The sequence below is a fragment of the Vigna umbellata genome, chromosome 8, assembly GCF_029865625.1.
Source record: "Vigna umbellata cultivar VRB3 chromosome 8, Vumbellata_1.0, whole genome shotgun sequence".
Taxonomy (NCBI): domain Eukaryota; kingdom Viridiplantae; phylum Streptophyta; class Magnoliopsida; order Fabales; family Fabaceae; genus Vigna; species Vigna umbellata.
The window spans coordinates 34,895,291-34,913,803 of record NC_142172.1 but is presented as its reverse complement, the minus strand read 5'-3'; the positions used below and the strand labels follow the sequence as shown (position 1 = coordinate 34,913,803).

Genomic DNA, 18,513 nt, shown 5'->3' with positions numbered 1-18,513 from the left:
AGAAAACACACCTGAAAATGCAATGTCACAAAGAGAAAACGCGAGAAAGACGATGAACAGTGAGTGTAACTCCCCACAGGTTCGCGTTTTCCTGTATAATAGGCTATAGACGTCGGATGTTGGGAGGGACTATAATAGTATAGACATCGAGGCCTTCACTAATATGACGTCTTCCTGATTTAAAAATTAATAGTCACGATGCATATAGACTGCGGTTAGGAGGGTGCCCGACGTCTAGGTTAACTTCTCACATACCCTATCAGCCATATAGACATCTGTTACAGGGGGTCGACGTCGATAATCGTTTATAGACATCGGGTTGACGGGATCAGATGTTTATATGGCGGAAAAAAATGACTTTTCACCTACCTATCAGGCATATAGACGTCTGTTAAGGAGGGCACCGACGTCTATAATATTATAGACACCCCTTAACAGACGTCTATATGTCCAACTTATTTACGAAAATGCCACCAGTCAATAATTTACGTTGATTATTTTGTGGTCTGACGCCTACGGAGTGACGTTAAAGGCCACTTCTAGTGATTTATAATTTATTAGTCAGTTAAATATATATATATATATATATATATATATATATATTAGTTTTTAATTTCATAATGTTTTTTACATATTTATTTTTGAAAAAAAAAATTATTCTATTTGACACTTAATTATTGTTTCAATCGATGAATATTTGTTAAAATAATTTTTCATTGTCTGTTAATAGTTTCCTGTTTGAAAATTATTTTTTAAATCTTTGAAGTGTTTTTTTATTTTACCATATTCTTATTTATATATTGTTTTTCAATTTTGTTCGATTATGCATCAAATCGTATCTATAGGACATATTTGTTCATTTTTATTTATTTTCAATATTTTTGTGTTATTTATTTGTATAGTGTAGAATATTATTTTTGTAATTTTTTATATAATAATTTTTATTTAATAACTCATTATTATAAATATGATTTTTGTAATTTTTGATATAATAATTGTTTATTAACCAATTGATTGGAAGTGTTCTTGTTACAAGACAATTGAGATAAAACATGATTTTATAAAAAATCAGGTGTATTAAATGACTCAACTCGACATATAAAGGTTGAACTAAAAATTAGTAAGCTCAACCAATTCATTTTTTATTGAGTCAGAAATTTTGTAATTTGGTCCTTGTTTTTTTTTTCTAAGTGTCAAGTTAGTCACCTAATTTCTCTTTGTCTCAATTTACATTTGATATTTTTAAAAGTGATTCAATTGTTTCTTTTGTTAATACTATAAAGTGAGTATCACGTTTCAATTTGTATTTCTTTTAATTTTTATTTTATTTTATTTATTGAAGTTTTTTTTATGTGTTACTTTTTCAAAATTGTGTCATGTAACATTATCAATGTGACATGACAGCGTTATATGGTTGAGTATCAATTTAACCTCTATATTTTGGTTTTCTAAATTTTGTATTTTCAACCTTCATATTGGAAAAATATTTTTATTCAAATTAATATTTTATTAAATACTTATGAAAAACATTTTAAACTAACTTTAAAATTATACAAAATTGAAACTAAAAAATAATTTTTGAAAGAGATAATAATCATAAAAAAAAAATTATATATATATAAAAGCATGTGGAGTTAATACTTGAATCTTAGGAAATTATAATACTCAACTTATTAATTTTATTTTTTTTCATATTGTTTTTTGTTGTTCGATGTATGTTTCGTTTCATATTAGATTTAATCATACATTCAAACTCCAACTAACATAATATTAAATAAATGTATATAGATTTTGAAGTTAGTTAAAAAATATTTTTAGAAATATTTAATAAAAATGCTAATTTTAATATAAATAACAACATAAGATTTATAAAAAAAAATTGTTCTAATTTAAAAAGGAATATTATTGCTTCATTTTTACAAAAAATTAGACTAAAAAGAAAAGGCCTAAATATAGGAACTAAACTAAGACTCTTCCACATCACACTTCTACTCTCACAACAAACTACCAGTACCATGTGGTACAAAGTTGAAGTGATATGTGAAAAAAAAATCCAAAAAAATAAAAATAAAAAACATGAAAAATTCAATAAAAATTAAAAAATACCATAAATTGATATGTGATAGTGAATTTAATATGATGTGTAGATATTGACGAAAAAGACTAAATTAAATCCTTTTAATAAAGTCAGGACCAAATTAAAAAAAAAAAACAAGAAGTTCAACTTGATATTTTTTTTAAAAGCAATAACCAAATAAATAATTATTACAATTAAAGTGAATTGACTTGATTCATTTTTATATACTAAAATCAAAGTGTTCAAGTATTTTACCAAATATTATTATAAATATATTAATTAAAAACTAAAATGTAATAATTTAAATATCTAAAATATTTAAATATTCATGGAACAACATTTATTATTTAAAAAAAATATCAAATCATCAATTAACATAATTAAAAATAATAAATAATTATTACAAAAAATAATAAAATAAAATAAAAACTAACAAATGATTGTTGTTAATGAATTAACTATCAATCTACTTTTAATCTGGTTTGAATTATGCAAACTATAAATGAAGGCAAATTTATAGTTTACATAATATATCTCTACAAATTAACTTATGGTTTGGAACCATTTTAATATCTCTCTAAAAATAATACTTAGAAACCATAGATGATTCAAACTAAAGAATGAACCCTAATTACCTATAAATAAACAATTTTCATAGTAAAAAATACAATTTACTAACAATACCCTTGTATTTTGTAACTAAAAGTAGAGTAGTAAGTACGTAGCTTAAAAAGCAAATATACAATTTAAACAATAATTAATTTTAGTGACAAAAATATATTTATATATTAAGTTAGAAATCATTTTTTTAATTAGAAACAATTTTTTTGGTAGTAAAAAATGTAGTAGTTAAGATTGACGATTAATTTAAATACTAATTTATAATTAAAATAATTTTAGTTATCAATTTAAAAATTAATTATAATTTTTTATTTATAATAAAAATTATTTTGTTACTAATATTTTTAGTTTATAAATTAATATTTAAATTGGCTATTATAGTAATTAATTGTTTTTAGTTACTTATTATTACTTTTAATTTGTCTTAATAGTGAATGAACTTTGGTAGTTGTGAGAAAAAGTGAACGGTAAAGTTATATATGTTTTTCCTAAACAAGAGTAATGTTTGATAACTTTTTTTAAACTCAAAACGTTGATATTGTATTGTCTCAGCTAAGAAAATAGTTGAGTACGTAGAAAAATGTAGAAAATATTGTATTGTATCGTCCCTCTGTAAAATAAAATTTTTAAAAATTGATTGATTTATTTATTATTTGTGAAAGTCTAATTGGGCTCTCATCAACAACATATCGATTTGTGTTTCGATAACATTTATATCCTTAATCCAAAACATTCAAAGTTGTCTGCTTCATCATCCAGTTGGACTGCTCTTTCTTCTCCTTGTCCAAGCCGCGGGAGAGAGTGTCTCCAGAAGACACTCCGACGCCAAAGTCGGTGATTTTGCGTAATAATCTTGTAATAAAGATTAGTCATGAGATTGAAATTACCGTCCTCTTTATCAGACAAATATTTATAAATTATTATGAGTTTACAGTTAGATTTGACTCATTAATCACCAATAAATGACATTATTCCTATTAATTGTCAATAAATGACAATTATTTTCATTAACTTCCATCAACGACAGTTATTATTATTATTGAATACCTTAACAACTGTTTTTACGGATCGGTTAATTGTTTGTCTGCTCAGTTTATTGGCCTGAGAAGTATCATCCGTTGGCCATGAGCCCAAAATAATTTAGAGATTCTTCTGCTTCTTTACCGTTCGGTCAGTCATGATCCCAAAGTAACTTAGAAACTCTTCTGCATCTTTACCGTTTGACGGTTATGAGCCCGAAGTAACTTAGAGACTACCGCTCGGTCGGAATGAACCCAAAGTAACTTAGAGACTCTCTTACACCTTTACCGGTCGGTCGGCTATGAGTCCATAGTAACAATTTGCTTTTAAAATTAAATATTTTTTTCACATACTAATTTAAATTAATAAATTTAATTGACATCTAAAATACATTACTAAAAAGCTGGTTGAGATAATCAACAGCTTTGCGATGCAATTATCGTGCCCTTTCATTAAATAAGAATTATATGTGATGAATAGATCCAACGATTTTTTTTCTTCCAACTTTCGCTCATAGTGGTGTTCTGGAACTACAAGCACCTCATTTTTTTTTCTTCTCCCAAAATATACTTTTTACGCATCCAACTTTAAGTAATATTCTTATTAAAACATGTTTGTCATATAAAAAAAAATATAAACGTGTTGTTAATTTTAAGTAAAACTGACACCTTCGACTATTTAAAATCATCCTTCACATAAAAACAAAAATATAAATGTTTAATCTGGAAATTCACACTTGCTTCATCTTCAGTTGGCATTCAAATGTTTACTCTTGCATACTCAATTTCCTGCCATTCCTGTGTTGCTCTATCAATAGATATCAATGTACCAATAGTTGCTGTCACTTTTTCAAAGCATTCCCAATCCCACCTAGATAGGTTGGGAATCCAAGTGAAAGTAAGCACTACCAATTAATTAATTGTTTTAAGATTTTGGATACAGAGTTATGTCAATTATTTATGTGGTTGGATTCATATCTTATTGGTATTATGTCTTTCCGGTGAAGAGATGAATGACGGTTGGAAATGACTACTCGTGATTGTGGTTGGTTGAGAATACTTCTGCTGGAGAGAACATACCTATGTGGAAGATATTCGTTCGGAAATCCAAGTATGAGTCTAAGTTTCAAATTGAACGATGTCAATCCTATGTTCGAACCAGATTTTATTCGCATTCAAATGTTTAGTCTTGCATACTCAATTTCCTGCCATTCCTGTGTTGCTCTGTCAACAGATATCAATGTACCAGTTGCTGTCACTTTTTCAAAGCATTCCCAACCCCGGAGAGATATTGGGATCGCTCTGCATCTAACCCACACTCTTTTGTGTTCGATTATGGTCTGATTGGCAATATATGATTAATTCGAAGGTTTTTGACATCCATTAGTGATTTTCGATTATTCCATTTTCAATATCCTGTTCCCCCTTCAGCAGTCAAGAGCATCACACTGCTCTCATATATCTCAATGTTATATAATCCAAACCATCAAGAATGAAGCTTTCCTTTATATCCTCAATCTTACACTTGTTGTTAAGCCTCCCGATATAGCTTCGTTGAAGCCAGACCTTTGAATCTTCCTTCAGTATAATCTCCACACCTTTTCAATTTTCCTCACTATCTTCAGATTTTGATGCTCCTTTTACCACCTGAGCATATGTTTGATTCATTTTCTTTTTTCACACTTTTTATGGTCCAGTTGGTTTTCAAGAGCCATCGGATTAGAAACTCCGACAAAACTCACAACCAAATCTCTAACCTCTCTGATTCAATCTTTTTTATACAAAAACTTCTTAAACTTTTCCTCATCTGTGACATATTCTCCACATTTCATACTCACCGTGATTGGATGGGAAATGAGAAAAGAAGAAGGATGTTGATCGCGAAGAAGGCAGAGCTTGTCCCACATGCTGCTTTTGCGTAGAGTAACAATAAACCAGTACACAGTGAATTGATGGGATGAACCTATTAAGAATTTTATCACGTGTAAAATTTTGTTGGATGATGACTTGTCATTACTTATATTATTTACTTTTTATCAAATAAAGTCATCAAAGTTACCCAAAGGACAAAGACATGCGTGACTTTGAGGGATATTATTTACTTATTAAAATAGAAATATATACTATGTCTTTTAAGTCTTTTAACTTTTCTATAAGAGCTTAAAAGAAAGTGAAGAAGTGTTGATAATAAGGTTATTGTTTTTATATAATTGATGACCTATTTTACAAAAACTTTAAATATTTCCCAAAATATTCTAACTTTTGATTTTCAGAGAGTATTAATTCTTCTCTAAAATATTTGTAAGAGGATTGTCTCTACAGAAAACTAACGCTGAAGTTAGTTTATCTCAACAAGATAATAAATATATAATTAATGAAAAACGTAAATAATATTTATTGTAATAAGTGTTATTTATGGAATGTTTATGATGTGAGTGATGCTTCTTACATCTCACCTGTTTTATCTGTATTTCCCAATTGACAGTTATACCCTTTATCTAATAAAATATGATAAAAATGTAATAATGGTTTAATTAAAAATCACAAAAAGACAATAAATTAAATTTAAAGTAATAAACTAATCAAAAACTAAAAAAATACAACAAATAATTAAATAATAATTCATATTGAAAAATTAAATATTAATAAATAATTATAGATTAAAAAATTAACAAACTAATTTAAATTTGGAAATTAAAAAAAACTAATTACATTAAAAATAATATTCAAATAAATATCAAATATAAAAATATAAATTAAAAAATATTAACCGTAAAATATTAAATATTTAAATAAACTAATAAAAAAATAAAAAATAAATCAAATTAAAAAAACATTAAATATAGTAAATCAAAACAAATAAAGAATTAAAGAAAAAGCCTCACTTCCAAATTCAAAATATTTATTCACCGCAATTCCAAATCCAAATGAGTCGTGCAGTTACCGTAGTTTCAGCTGCGGCATGGTACGAACCGCGCTTCCAATTACGGTGCGATGTGAATCGCACTTCAAACTGCGGTTATGGTGGACGTTCAACCGCACTTCCAAATGCATCAATCTTTGCAACTATTTTTCCGTTGGTATGCTCTCAATCACTACGCCTTGACTCCACCTTCTTCCCATCTAACCAAAAAATGCATCCAATCCAGACCTTCGTCTCATCCAATCCAGAAATGCATCCAACTCAGTACCGGCACCTCTCAACCACTACGATTAAGGCCTCGACCTTCATTTTATTCAACCCAGAAATGCATCCCAAGACATACAAACAGCACATACAAATACCATATACAAACAACACATACAAACAACAGTGAAAAGTTATGTGATTCTGATAGGGGCACAGTTGGAATAATAGAAAAATAGAGAGGTGCAGAGTGAGATCGGTGAAGTTCGATGAGGTGCAGGGAGAAACACTCTTGTGATGTTTGTGTACTCTTATCAGGATGGGCTTAAGTTTGGGTCTAGTAGTCCATTTATCTTAATTAGTAAAGTAAAAGTGTTTGATCATACTCTAATAACAATTACATAGTAGTAGTTAGGTATCATATGGACTATACATATTTAGATTCATATACTTAAAACCTATTTGATCATGTGATCTGTATTACATTGTCTAAAGACGAGACTCATGCTAGTATGATTAAGGATACTCAATCATATACAATATTATCAATTTCATCATAGCATGTGAAAGAGAAAAATTGAGATAAAAAAGTAAAATAAATATTGAATAAGATAAATACAGAAAAATAATGAAATCCAAATAGTCCTAAAATAAAAATATAAATAAATATTATTTATAAAAAAAAATTATAACAATATCGTGAATAAAATATTTATTATCTTAGAAAGTTTACATAAAATTTAATAATATTAATATAAAATAATTTTCTAATCATAGAATTTAAAAAATAATACGGTAAAAATTCGTACTTTTACTATAAAGTAGTTTGAAAATGAAATTGGTGACTTATTCTTAAATTGTGATCACAAGCACAAGGAGGTTTTTGTTCCAGCTCCTACCGTATTACATTAATACTACTCACGTTTTTTTTTTCGTTTAGTGTTTTGAAAAATATAAAATTTTCCTTCAGGGATTTTCAAACACAAATTAGACCTATAACGCAGGCCTCGAGGACCTAAAAGTCCGCTCAAATTATTGGGCTTTCGGCAAGCCCAAGCCCAACTTAATATCAAGTGCTTTCGGTAAACTGAAATCATTTTTCAACCAAATTAAAAATAAAAAACAGATCGAAAATGAAAAAAAGGAGAAGAAAAGACTGAAAGTATTAAAAATTAAATTTAATTTTATCTCAATCTCATAAAGTCGGTGACTTTTGTATGTTAAAGAATAGACATCTCAAACGTCTATTAACAGGTCATATAATAAGTTTAATAAACTTTACCAAAAAGATAATTTTTAATTTAATTCAATTCAAGAAAATTAATTTAGAAGTTGGATATTGATATACTATTATTCACTTTGTATTGATATGTACTAGAAAAGTAGAATAAAAAATGACATGTATGAAGTACATTTATTGACAACGTTGTTGGCGAAACCTTAAAGCTTATTTTACTTAAACTTGAATGAGAAGAAAAAGATGAGTGAAGTATTTATGTATTGTGTAGGAATTGAAGAAATTTGTTGGTAAATGAGTATCATGATTTGCTTCCCTTCCCCGTTAAAGTATATGAGTGATGGTTGGTGTTATGTTGTGTTGTGAGATGAAAACACAGTTTATGCGAATAGAAAGAGGCCTTTTGAAAGCGTTTGAGTAATACATTACCCGTTAATTAATTCCTATGTTAATCACCATGACCCGCTTTATATTCATAATCACTACATTAATTTGGACACTTGACATATTAATGGGAAATTTAGTCAACATTAGAGCGTGCCAAATAGTTAAGAGGATGACTAAAGGTATAGGTAAGTTGAAAGATTCCTTATTAATGATTTCTTAACTTAAGCAACAATTCTTCAAAAAAAAAAAAAGCTTAGGCCACACTCCTTATTTTATATTATATACATATTCAAAAGTATAAATTACTAATTAAATACTTCATACATACCTGCTTTAAAATCATTGGTTGCTAAATTGGTAGATAATTAGTGTTTAACCCGAGCATAGCATGTATTTAGTTATCAATTTACATTTTTTTTACGTAAAAGCTTCAAGGTGTTTATGTTTTTTTTAAATGTTTAAATTGTATTAAACATAAATGTTTGTGTATTTTTAAAACGAAATGATAAAATAACTTGTTTATTTAAAGTTATATAGTAAATAAAATTAGATTTTACTAATTTTTAAATGAGATGATATTAGACATTACTATGAATTTTGATATATTAACTATGTAGATACTCGAAAATTCATCAGTTATGGAAGATCATATAAAATTTATTATAAAAATTACACCCATGAAACATATGCAAACTATATTTATTATGAAAAAATAAATAATACATAAAGATAAAACATTAAATCACTTATATTGTTTTCTATGAATCAAAGTTAAATTAGTTAAGTTATCATTACAATAATTTTTTATGAAAAACAGGAGAAACTTTGAACTACACATGTTTACAAAAAACTATGACAGAATAAAGAAGAATCACACTCCAACCAAAACCTTTAAAAGCCCTCTTTAAGCATGCTTCAAAGCATAAATGACCCCATAAAGTTAGCATAGATAAAAATATCTACCTTAAAAAAAGTTGAAAAACTCTCCACAAATTCACTCTGACTTCCTCTAAAAATATCAACACATGAAGTCAGACCAGGACAACCCCTACTTGCACCAGTATTTATCTTAAGTCAATTGGCAAATGAAACATATTACATTCATAAATGAAATCATCGTACCGATCCTAGTTTTGAGTATTGAAAAATTTTAGCACAAAAAAATAGTCACATACTTTTTAGATTTATTTTCAGTCATATGCATTAAATTCTTAATTTTAAAAATAGCATAAAAAATGCAATTGAATCTTGAAATCTATTATGATGTCATCCTCCAAATCATTCAAATAACTGCAATAAAGACAATTACTTTAAGTAAATGATTACAGAGAAAACTTCATAAATTGAAAAACAAAATCCAAGGAAGAAAACTACAAATGTTGGAAGTTCCACATACAATAAAAATAAAACTAATTTAGAATATATAAGTGAGTGCAAACCTTATATTACAAACTGATTTTTTGACGTTGACTTAGATCTAAAGTTCATTTTTAACAACAAATCCTAAAAAGCTTTCTTCAACCACTCTAGCAATAGAAAAATGATAAAAAGATTCAACATTATTATATTAGTAAATTCGGAATACTTATAATATAATATTAATATTGTAAAATTAAAAGCAAATTTGATTCGACTCAATAATTATATATATATATATATATATATATATATATATATATATATATATATATATATATTTTGTACGATAGTTTTATATATTGTTATTATACTACTTAGAATTTTAGGAGTGATATATATTTTTTTCTCCTCAAAGTTGGGAAAATACAAATTTCATCCTAAAACTATAACGAAATACGTTATAAAATTAAGATATGATTATGTAGAATAATTTAAGTGATTTTATACAGTCATTTAAAAAGAATCGCAAAAAGTACTTTATTAACTTTTTACAATAATTATCTTTAAAACCATAACAATATTTATCATTAGATAGTAATATTAAACTGCATATACTATTAATACATGACCATTAACTTGATACATAATTTCTTTCAAAATTAGGATGAAATATTTACTCGATCTTAACATGGTAACACTGGGAAAAATATTTTTCAAGCTAAAAGATAAATTTAGAAAAAGAAAATTGTACAGAATTCTTTTTCATAAAATCTATAAAAGAAATTCTTTAAACTGGAAATTTTTATTAAATCATTTTATCTCAGATTTATTATCTTGTAGCGTCAATATATAATTCTTTCATTATTATACATATTCATGCTAATATAGTCAGGGCATCTTGCTTAGCAAATATTTCTATGATAATATCTATAAGAAAAAAGTTAATGAAACTTTCGTAAACAAAAATTTTAAACATGTATTTCATAATGTCTCTGCATTTTGTATCATAGCCTGAAAGAGAGCTGTCAAATTTTAATAGCCACAAACAACTTGCAGACAAATTAACCATCTTCTCCAATAAATAATAGACGTTGACTACATCTTTTCATTATTTTCTATTTAGTTATTTATATCTAATTGCAGACGGTATAGCTAGATTCTCATGCCAGTTCATGTGTAATTCCATAATTTTTTCTCATTGAAGAAATAATATATTACGTCTTTAATAAAAGCATTTATCATATTAAAGTATAGAAAGTAGCATTACTTTTTTATATAGTAAATATTTTCTAACCGAGGGACCCTTTATAATTTAATTCAGCTTCCATAATTTTAGCCATATGTCAAAGTTAAAATACTGTTTCAAAAAACCAAACCTGTCATACGAAGCTTTATATGTTTGGAAAGTTATATACAGAGTGACCGATGTTATCTGCATGAAATAATGAATATTTTGTGTTTTCTTTTCTTCGAGGAGGCAAAGGGCAAGTTGGCCAAATGTATATTTGATAAGATATAATAATAATAATAATAATATGAAAAAAAAGATTAAATATGTTTTTAATTTGTGGATGCACTCATAATGGCAATGACTTACTCTAAAGCCCTATAAAAGATCTCTTTTTTACACTATGAAGACTTGTTGATGTCGTTTTAGTGCATTTATAACTGCTTTAAGAGAAAAAGTTTATTTGTTAATCAGATTATGTGTTATTTATATGCAATGGGTCAACTGCAAGGTTGTCATTCCTCACAAACTAAATACCACCATATTTTTTTGGTATAACAACAGAGGGACGAGGGACGTATGGTCTTGTTCTAATTGAAAGCTTGTTGTGAGGTTTAAACCATACATGTATGGTGCAAAAACCTCTTTTTCACACTCTTTTTTATGAAAGCTATTTTAAACAATTTTAACTCTTTTCGATATATTGAGGAGTTAGATCCATGAAAAAACTTAAATATTTTATGTAACACGATGCTCTTGGTATTTGATATAGTTATTGAAGGATACTTTTTCAGACATTGAAAAACTCAACTTTTAGTTAACTCAAAACTTCTCATAAAAATTTATTGGTGGATCAAACAATTTCAATTCCAGTTTATCTATATCACATGTACAGTGATTACAAAGAGATCCTATTTAACAAGGACATAGTAAAAATAAATTCACTAAAAAGGTGTAAAAAATCATATTTTAAAGCCTTTTTATTTAGACTGAGAGCACTATCCATATTAGCGGAGAAATTAATTGTTGAATGGCTCAAAACATGATCGATGTTTTAAACTGGAGGTTATTAATTCTGGTTGATGGCGTTGTAATTGAGGCAGTAAGATTTATGTTTATTTGAAAATAATTAGATATTAGAAAAGAAGTATTTATTTTGTTAAAAATTGTTGGATGAAGATAAGTGTTGAGGTTTGAAAAGTATAATAGGTGTTGTTGACATAAATTCGGATACACCTAGAGAAATGTAGGTGATGAAATTGAAAAGTAGGGCTGCACCACGTGGAAAAACCAAAAGGTTAAAAGCGCACCTCTCTCCACCAATTGAGTGTCAGAGTTTAAAAAAAGGTTAAGCAAAGGAATGGAGAGACTGTGAAGGAAAGCAAGCAATAACGATGGAGGGAAGGTGTGCTTCAAGCCAAATATTAATGGCAAACTGTATGGTGGCAGATGCACATTGAACAACTGCAATAAAAGGTGTATTCTTTCAGTTGGGTAGGTCTCAGTTTTTATAATGCTTTCATTAAACAACTTTCAACTTTCAGACCTAACCGAGCTTCCTTTCTTCCACCACCACCTCACAAATTCTCTCCTTGCTTCCAAGTTTTTCGTGCAACACCACACATCTTCAAACTGCATGTGTGCTACTTCATCATTCGCTACATAAATCAAAAGCAGGCAATCATGATCATGATGCTGAAACTTCAAAAGGGTCTCTGAGCAGCACCAGCTTAATTGATCTCAACAACTCCCTTCCTCGCCATTAATATTATTAAATACAGAGAGATACAGGGAGCCTCTTCTCTCCTTTCTTTCCTCTCAACTCGTCCTTTTCCAACTTTCTTTTCTTGGTTCGCTGTTTAGGCTTGGAAATAACCATGAAACTCAGATTTTCTTTCTACCCTTTGTTTTTCTCCTAATGGTTTCCTAGCTTTACGTTTTTCTTTTTTCTCGGCGCTGAAAAAGATATGGGTGTTACTGGGAGAACGGGAAGATGCTCCTGTTCACCTCCTTCTTATAAGGACCATCTTCTTCTGCTACGGATTCTCTTTGTTTCCATGCTTCTGCAAAGGGCCATGGTTGAATCCAGAACGCTAAATTACACCAGACACACGCAAACCAGTACCCTTAGACTTGAAAGGATTACCAGGCACTTGGACAAGATCAACAAGCCTCCTGTGCTCACCATAGAGGTAATAATAATAATAATAATATTGTTTATATATATTTATACTTTATATCTATCTATATCTATCTATATATATAGAATATAGAATATTTTAGGGTACGTTTATCAGTGGTTGAGGTTTTAATGGCCAAATAAATGTTGGTTTTCCCTTCTTTATTACGTAACATTTAAGTATTCTTATTATGGCGTGGGTTCGTATTGCAGAGTCCGGATGGAGATCTTATAGATTGTGTTCACAAAAGAAAACAACTGGCTTTAGATCATCCCCTTTTAAAGAATCACAAGATCCAGGTATACGTGTACGAGAAACCTCTCTTTATATTTGCTTTCCTTGCACTTCACTCATGTTCATCTACCTGTGATGATCCCCAAAAGCACTGTTATCTGTTAAAATGTGGTGTTATTTGATGGATGTAATAGAAAATGCCAACGGAGATGCCAAGAGGAATGATGAAAGTGAATAAGGAAGATGAAGGAGAAAGCATGGCATGGCAAACGTGGCACTTGAATGGGACACGGTGTCCAAAGGGAACCGTTCCGGTACGACGGAGCACGGTGCATGACGTGCTCAGAGCAAAGTCTTTGTATGATTTTGGGAAGAAACGTGCCCGAGTTCCTCTCTCTCGCCGCAGCGATGCCCCCGATGTTCTCAGCGCCAATGGCCATGAGGTACCTGATATCACTCTGGGGATACATTTTTTGACATGATTTTCTGCATCTTTTAAAAGCGATAAAGATTAACGGATATGATATTTGAATCAATCGTGGTCGCAAAGATCGAAATGGTATAACCTTTTTACTCTACAAAAGTGTAACTTTTGAGAAATAGATCTAGCAGGTGTTGCAAGCTGTCTGAGAACATCGAATCCTTTTAAATATTAGCTAATTTGAAGATTGAAAGCTATAAAGATTGCTTTGATTGTACTTCAAACCTACTGTACTAATATTTCAACGTGTATTATAATTAAAAAAGGGTTTTGACCTTAGAATCGGTAATTATTATTATTTTTTTATTGATTATAAATTTGTGGTACGCAGCATGCGATCGCATATACGGGGTCGTCGCAAGAAATGTACGGGGCCAAGGCAACAATAAACGTATGGGATCCATCAATTCAAGTGATTAACGAATTTAGTCTTTCACAACTTTGGATTCTTTCAGGATCCTTCGATGGCACTGATCTTAATAGCATCGAAGCTGGATGGCAGGTACTTGTTCCAATTCCAACACTCTTGTCCCCTTGTCTGTTTCATCATCAAGAACACACAATAACACAAGTTGAATGAAAAGTATTTTCTTTAATCTCTAGAAAATAGTGAGTATTAAAAAAAAGGAAAGAGGATGAATGATGAATTCTCATTATTAAAATACTATACTGAGATGTGATTATCATTATTATAATTTTGTAAAGTTGATTTTCAATTGGTTCCTTCAAGCGGCCGAACATATCGTGAATCAATTAGAATGCATGTGATACACGACACATTACATTAATGCAATTAATGTCAGGAATTTTATTTTTGTAATTTTATGAAATATTGGATCTCTGAAGCTTTGATCATTGTACTAGTCAGGTCAGTCCGGAGCTCTATGGTGACAGCAGACCCAGATTGTTCACTTATTGGACGGTTAGCATTTCTTTCTTTTTCCCCATTCCCAAAATTTTATATACATTCTTCAGCACATCTTCCAACAGTTTCATCATAAGATTGATCCAAAAAATATGCGTGTATGACTAAATTATAGAACTAGAGTTAATGTATTTAATAGCAATTATCTAAAATATATATAGATATTATTTCGCTGACATTATTATGTGAAGTAATATGAATTAAGTATTATTTTTATGAAAATATTTGGTGACGCAGAGTGATTCATATCGTGCAACCGGATGTTACAACCTTCTCTGTGCTGGGTTTATTCAAACAAACAGTAGAATAGCCATTGGAGCTGCCATATCTCCTGTGTCTTCCTATGGTAGCAACCAGTACGACATTACTATTCTCATCTGGAAGGTGAGGATATCTAACGTTGAAATTATAATGTTTGGTCGAAAAAGGATGTTTTTTTGAGATGTTGAAGTTTTGTTACGAATCAGGATCCAAAAGTAGGGAATTGGTGGATGAGTTTTGGTGATAAGACGTTGGTGGGGTATTGGCCGGCAGAGGTATTCACGCACTTAGCAGAGCATGCAACGATGGTGGAGTGGGGAGGAGAGGTGGTGAACTCACGCAGCAATGGGCAACACACGTTCACCCAAATGGGGTCTGGGCATTTTGCAGAGGATGGTTTTGGAAAAGCAAGCTACTTCAGGAACCTTCAGATCGTAGACATGGATAACAGTCTGAGTTCTGTGCAGAGCATCTCAACCTTGGCCGAAAACTCAAACTGTTACGACATCAAGAGCTTCTACAGCAACGAATGGGGCACTTATTTCTACTATGGTGGGCCAGGGAACAATCCACAGTGCCCATGATAGTTCGTATCAATTCTCATCCACTTCACTTTCAAATTACTCCATCTCTCTCAAAAATATGTTTATCTCTTTCTGTTACATTCTTTACTTGTACGTAATTATAGAATTAATACTCTGTCTTTTCAATTCTTCTTTCTACCACTCCACTCCTTTCTTTCTTTCAATCGCCGCAAGGCCCGGAAAGGAAAAAAAAACAACCATGGCAACTGGCAAGTTTGGAATCTAAGTATATGCCTCAAATTTTACTCACTCTCCTCGTTTCTTATTTTACTTTAACAGAACACTATCACGACTATAATTCTTTCGGGATTGTTATTTTAATTATATAAAATTAATTAAAATATTATTTTCATTCAAATTTTATTTATAATAAGATTTAAAATTCATATAGTATTTAGAGGATAATATATCTTGCTCTTAAAAAAAGTCATTTTGAATATATGAAAACTTTGTCGGTTAATATTTTCGTTGATTGCTAATTCGTTTTTGCAAGATTTCGACATCAACAGTTAAATAAAATAATTGATGTATGACTTACTAACCATAGATGGATGAAGTATAGACAAAATTAGAGGTAACATGAATTAAATGATAGAAACGAAAAGGAAAAAGAGAAACAAAGAAAAATGTAAGAGGAACTATAAATGAAATTTCTTAGATTAGAAAAAAAATATTTTTATTATAACTGTATTTAATTTATTTTTTATTATTTCTGTATTATTATACTTATTATTTTGTTTATTTATAATTTTTTAAAATATACTACTTACTATATAATTAATTATATATTTATTTTTAATATAATGAAAATATATAAATAAAATATATTACATATATAATTGATTATATTGCTACTTTTTTCGTAATCCTTTCTTTCCAAATATTTGATTTTTTTTTTGAGAAATAAACGCATAGATCAGGCCTCTCTTTTCTCCTTTTTGGTCTTTCCTAGTCCAAAATTAAACAAGAGTGTAGGAACCAATGATGAAGACACCCTATCGGCTATCCTCCTCATTTCAAGAATGTTCTATCACAACACAATAATTGAACAAGTTGAAATAATGTAAGAGACAATATTATTTGTAACCACACACACACTATATATAAACTAAAATCTAACCTTTTGTTTTTCGTGTAAAAGTTTTCGAAAATAGAAAATAATTGCGTCGTTTTATTTGTTTTTAAATTATATTTCTCCTTTTCTATTTTATCCCCTCAATCGTTGGATGGAGCTAATGGATGAGAAGCAATGTGCCAGTTAAATATTTCCAAGCCTGTAATTTATTAAAACATCTTTTAAGAGGCGGTAGGAATTATATATTTGCACCATAATTGACAGCAATGACAAACTTAAAATTTCATATGTGCTGACTCTGTAACTGTATGATGAGAATTGTTAAACGGTAGTCCTAAGCTTTAATTTATCATGAAATTTAACGACGAGGTACAGTAATGTTCGCATTTAGTATGTACTATTAAAGCATGATATGCATACTAGCCTTAATAGTTTTGGCTTAGTATTTTTATGAACATTTTTATTCCTATTTTTATCAGTTTTTTAATAACCTACATTTCTTATGAAGTTTCCATAGCTATTAGCTATGAAATTTTGCTGTACAAACTAATTACACACTATATTATAGTTATTTCAATTATAGGATTGAGATCAATTACTTATTATAACATTTCTTTTGAACATTTGAATGTTTGTCTTGGTTATTATAATGCGTTTTAGATTTTTGTTGGGTCAATCGTATTAAATACAATAGTATATTTTTTTACTTCAAATTTATATTTATAATTTTTAGATTGAGTTTTAAATCAACAATTATTGATAATTAAATTTTATTATAAGCTAATTAGTACAAGTGATAATTTAGTGCTCTAAGGATTTAGTTTAGTATCATAAATCTCATATATACTTACTGTCTATTGATATTTCTATTATTATAATTGTTTTAGGAGTAATTCTACGGTAATACATATTCACACTTTTATTTCTTAGATGTACAAGTAACTATGTTCATTTTGGTCAAAGTTTTCTTTTGTCGCTCCAAATCGATGGGTAGCCAAAGGTACTTCAATGCTTAAGTTAATAATTAATAAAGATAAAGGTTAGAGCAAAATCTTAAATCCACAATAAATGTGATCCTCTATGATTGAATCTCGGCCCATTATACACTAATTAATACTTACTCTTAACCTTTATTTGTTCCTTTTTAAGAAATATTTTGCTGTTGGAACTTTCGGTTTGGTCTCTAATTCTGTCTGGAATGACCTTCGTCCTATCTTATCCAAATTCGAGAATTCCAACATACGTGACTAACAATCTTTCTTTAGTCACACCGGACGCCTGGTTATACAGTAAAATAGTAAAAAATCTTATGGTGAGATCACATTTTTACGATAACATAAGCTTCAACTATTATAATTTGCAGAGAAACGAAAATTGCAAGGAGGTCGAAATACTACATATATTATCCAGAGGCAAAAAATATATATTTTAACACGAGTAAAGATTCTTTGACACACCTAAATATTTTACATTCATTTGACATTATCCTTACTTTTTATTTTCTTCTTTCTTGAAACAATACAAAAGTTTACATTTTTGTGATCATTTTATCCTTGTAACATGTGTCAAATGAATGTAAAAGTGTGTCATGGTATCATTATTTATTTTAACACAGTTTTTTAACAACATTTAAACAGAGTATATGTATTATTTTCTTATTGATTTATCAACAAACTAGTTATGAGAACCAACAAATATTTAAAAATGTAAATCCAAGG

General features: G+C 29.0%; 1 protein-coding gene and 1 pseudogene across 2 annotated transcripts; one reads left to right on the top strand and one right to left on the bottom strand.

The window, feature by feature from the left end:
• Positions 1-4,402: 4,402 nt before the first annotated feature.
• On the bottom strand, positions 4,403-6,681 carry LOC148194566 (uncharacterized; annotated as a pseudogene).
• Positions 6,682-12,394: 5,713 nt separating this feature from the next.
• Positions 12,395-15,861, top strand: LOC124840935 (protein neprosin-like). 2 transcript variants are annotated; one of them, XM_047317074.2, is made up of 8 exons: positions 12,395-12,549; positions 12,659-13,247; positions 13,448-13,534; positions 13,664-13,912; positions 14,282-14,452; positions 14,819-14,872; positions 15,113-15,259; positions 15,343-15,861. In XM_047317074.2, exons 2-8 carry the CDS (start codon positions 13,023-13,025, stop codon positions 15,718-15,720), a joined length of 1,311 nt encoding a protein of 436 aa, XP_047173030.1. In that variant the 5' UTR covers positions 12,395-12,549; positions 12,659-13,022; the 3' UTR covers positions 15,721-15,861. The 2 variants fall into 2 exon arrangements, with proteins under 2 accessions (XP_047173030.1, XP_087953150.1); XM_088097024.1 differs by having other exon boundaries at positions 12,399-13,247.
• The last annotated feature ends 2,652 nt before the right edge of the window (positions 15,862-18,513 follow it).

Bases quoted from the DNA above. Each gene is read 5' to 3' on its own strand.
- LOC124840935 (XM_047317074.2), top strand. From the start codon at position 13,023: ATGGGTGTTACTGGGAGAACGGGAAGATGCTCCTGTTCACCTCCTTCT. The intron at 13,535-13,663 runs GTATACGTGTAC...TGGATGTAATAG, and splicing joins TAAAGAATCACAAGATCCAG to AAAATGCCAACGGAGATGCC. The intron at 13,913-14,281 runs GTACCTGATATC...TGTGGTACGCAG, and splicing joins TCAGCGCCAATGGCCATGAG to CATGCGATCGCATATACGGG.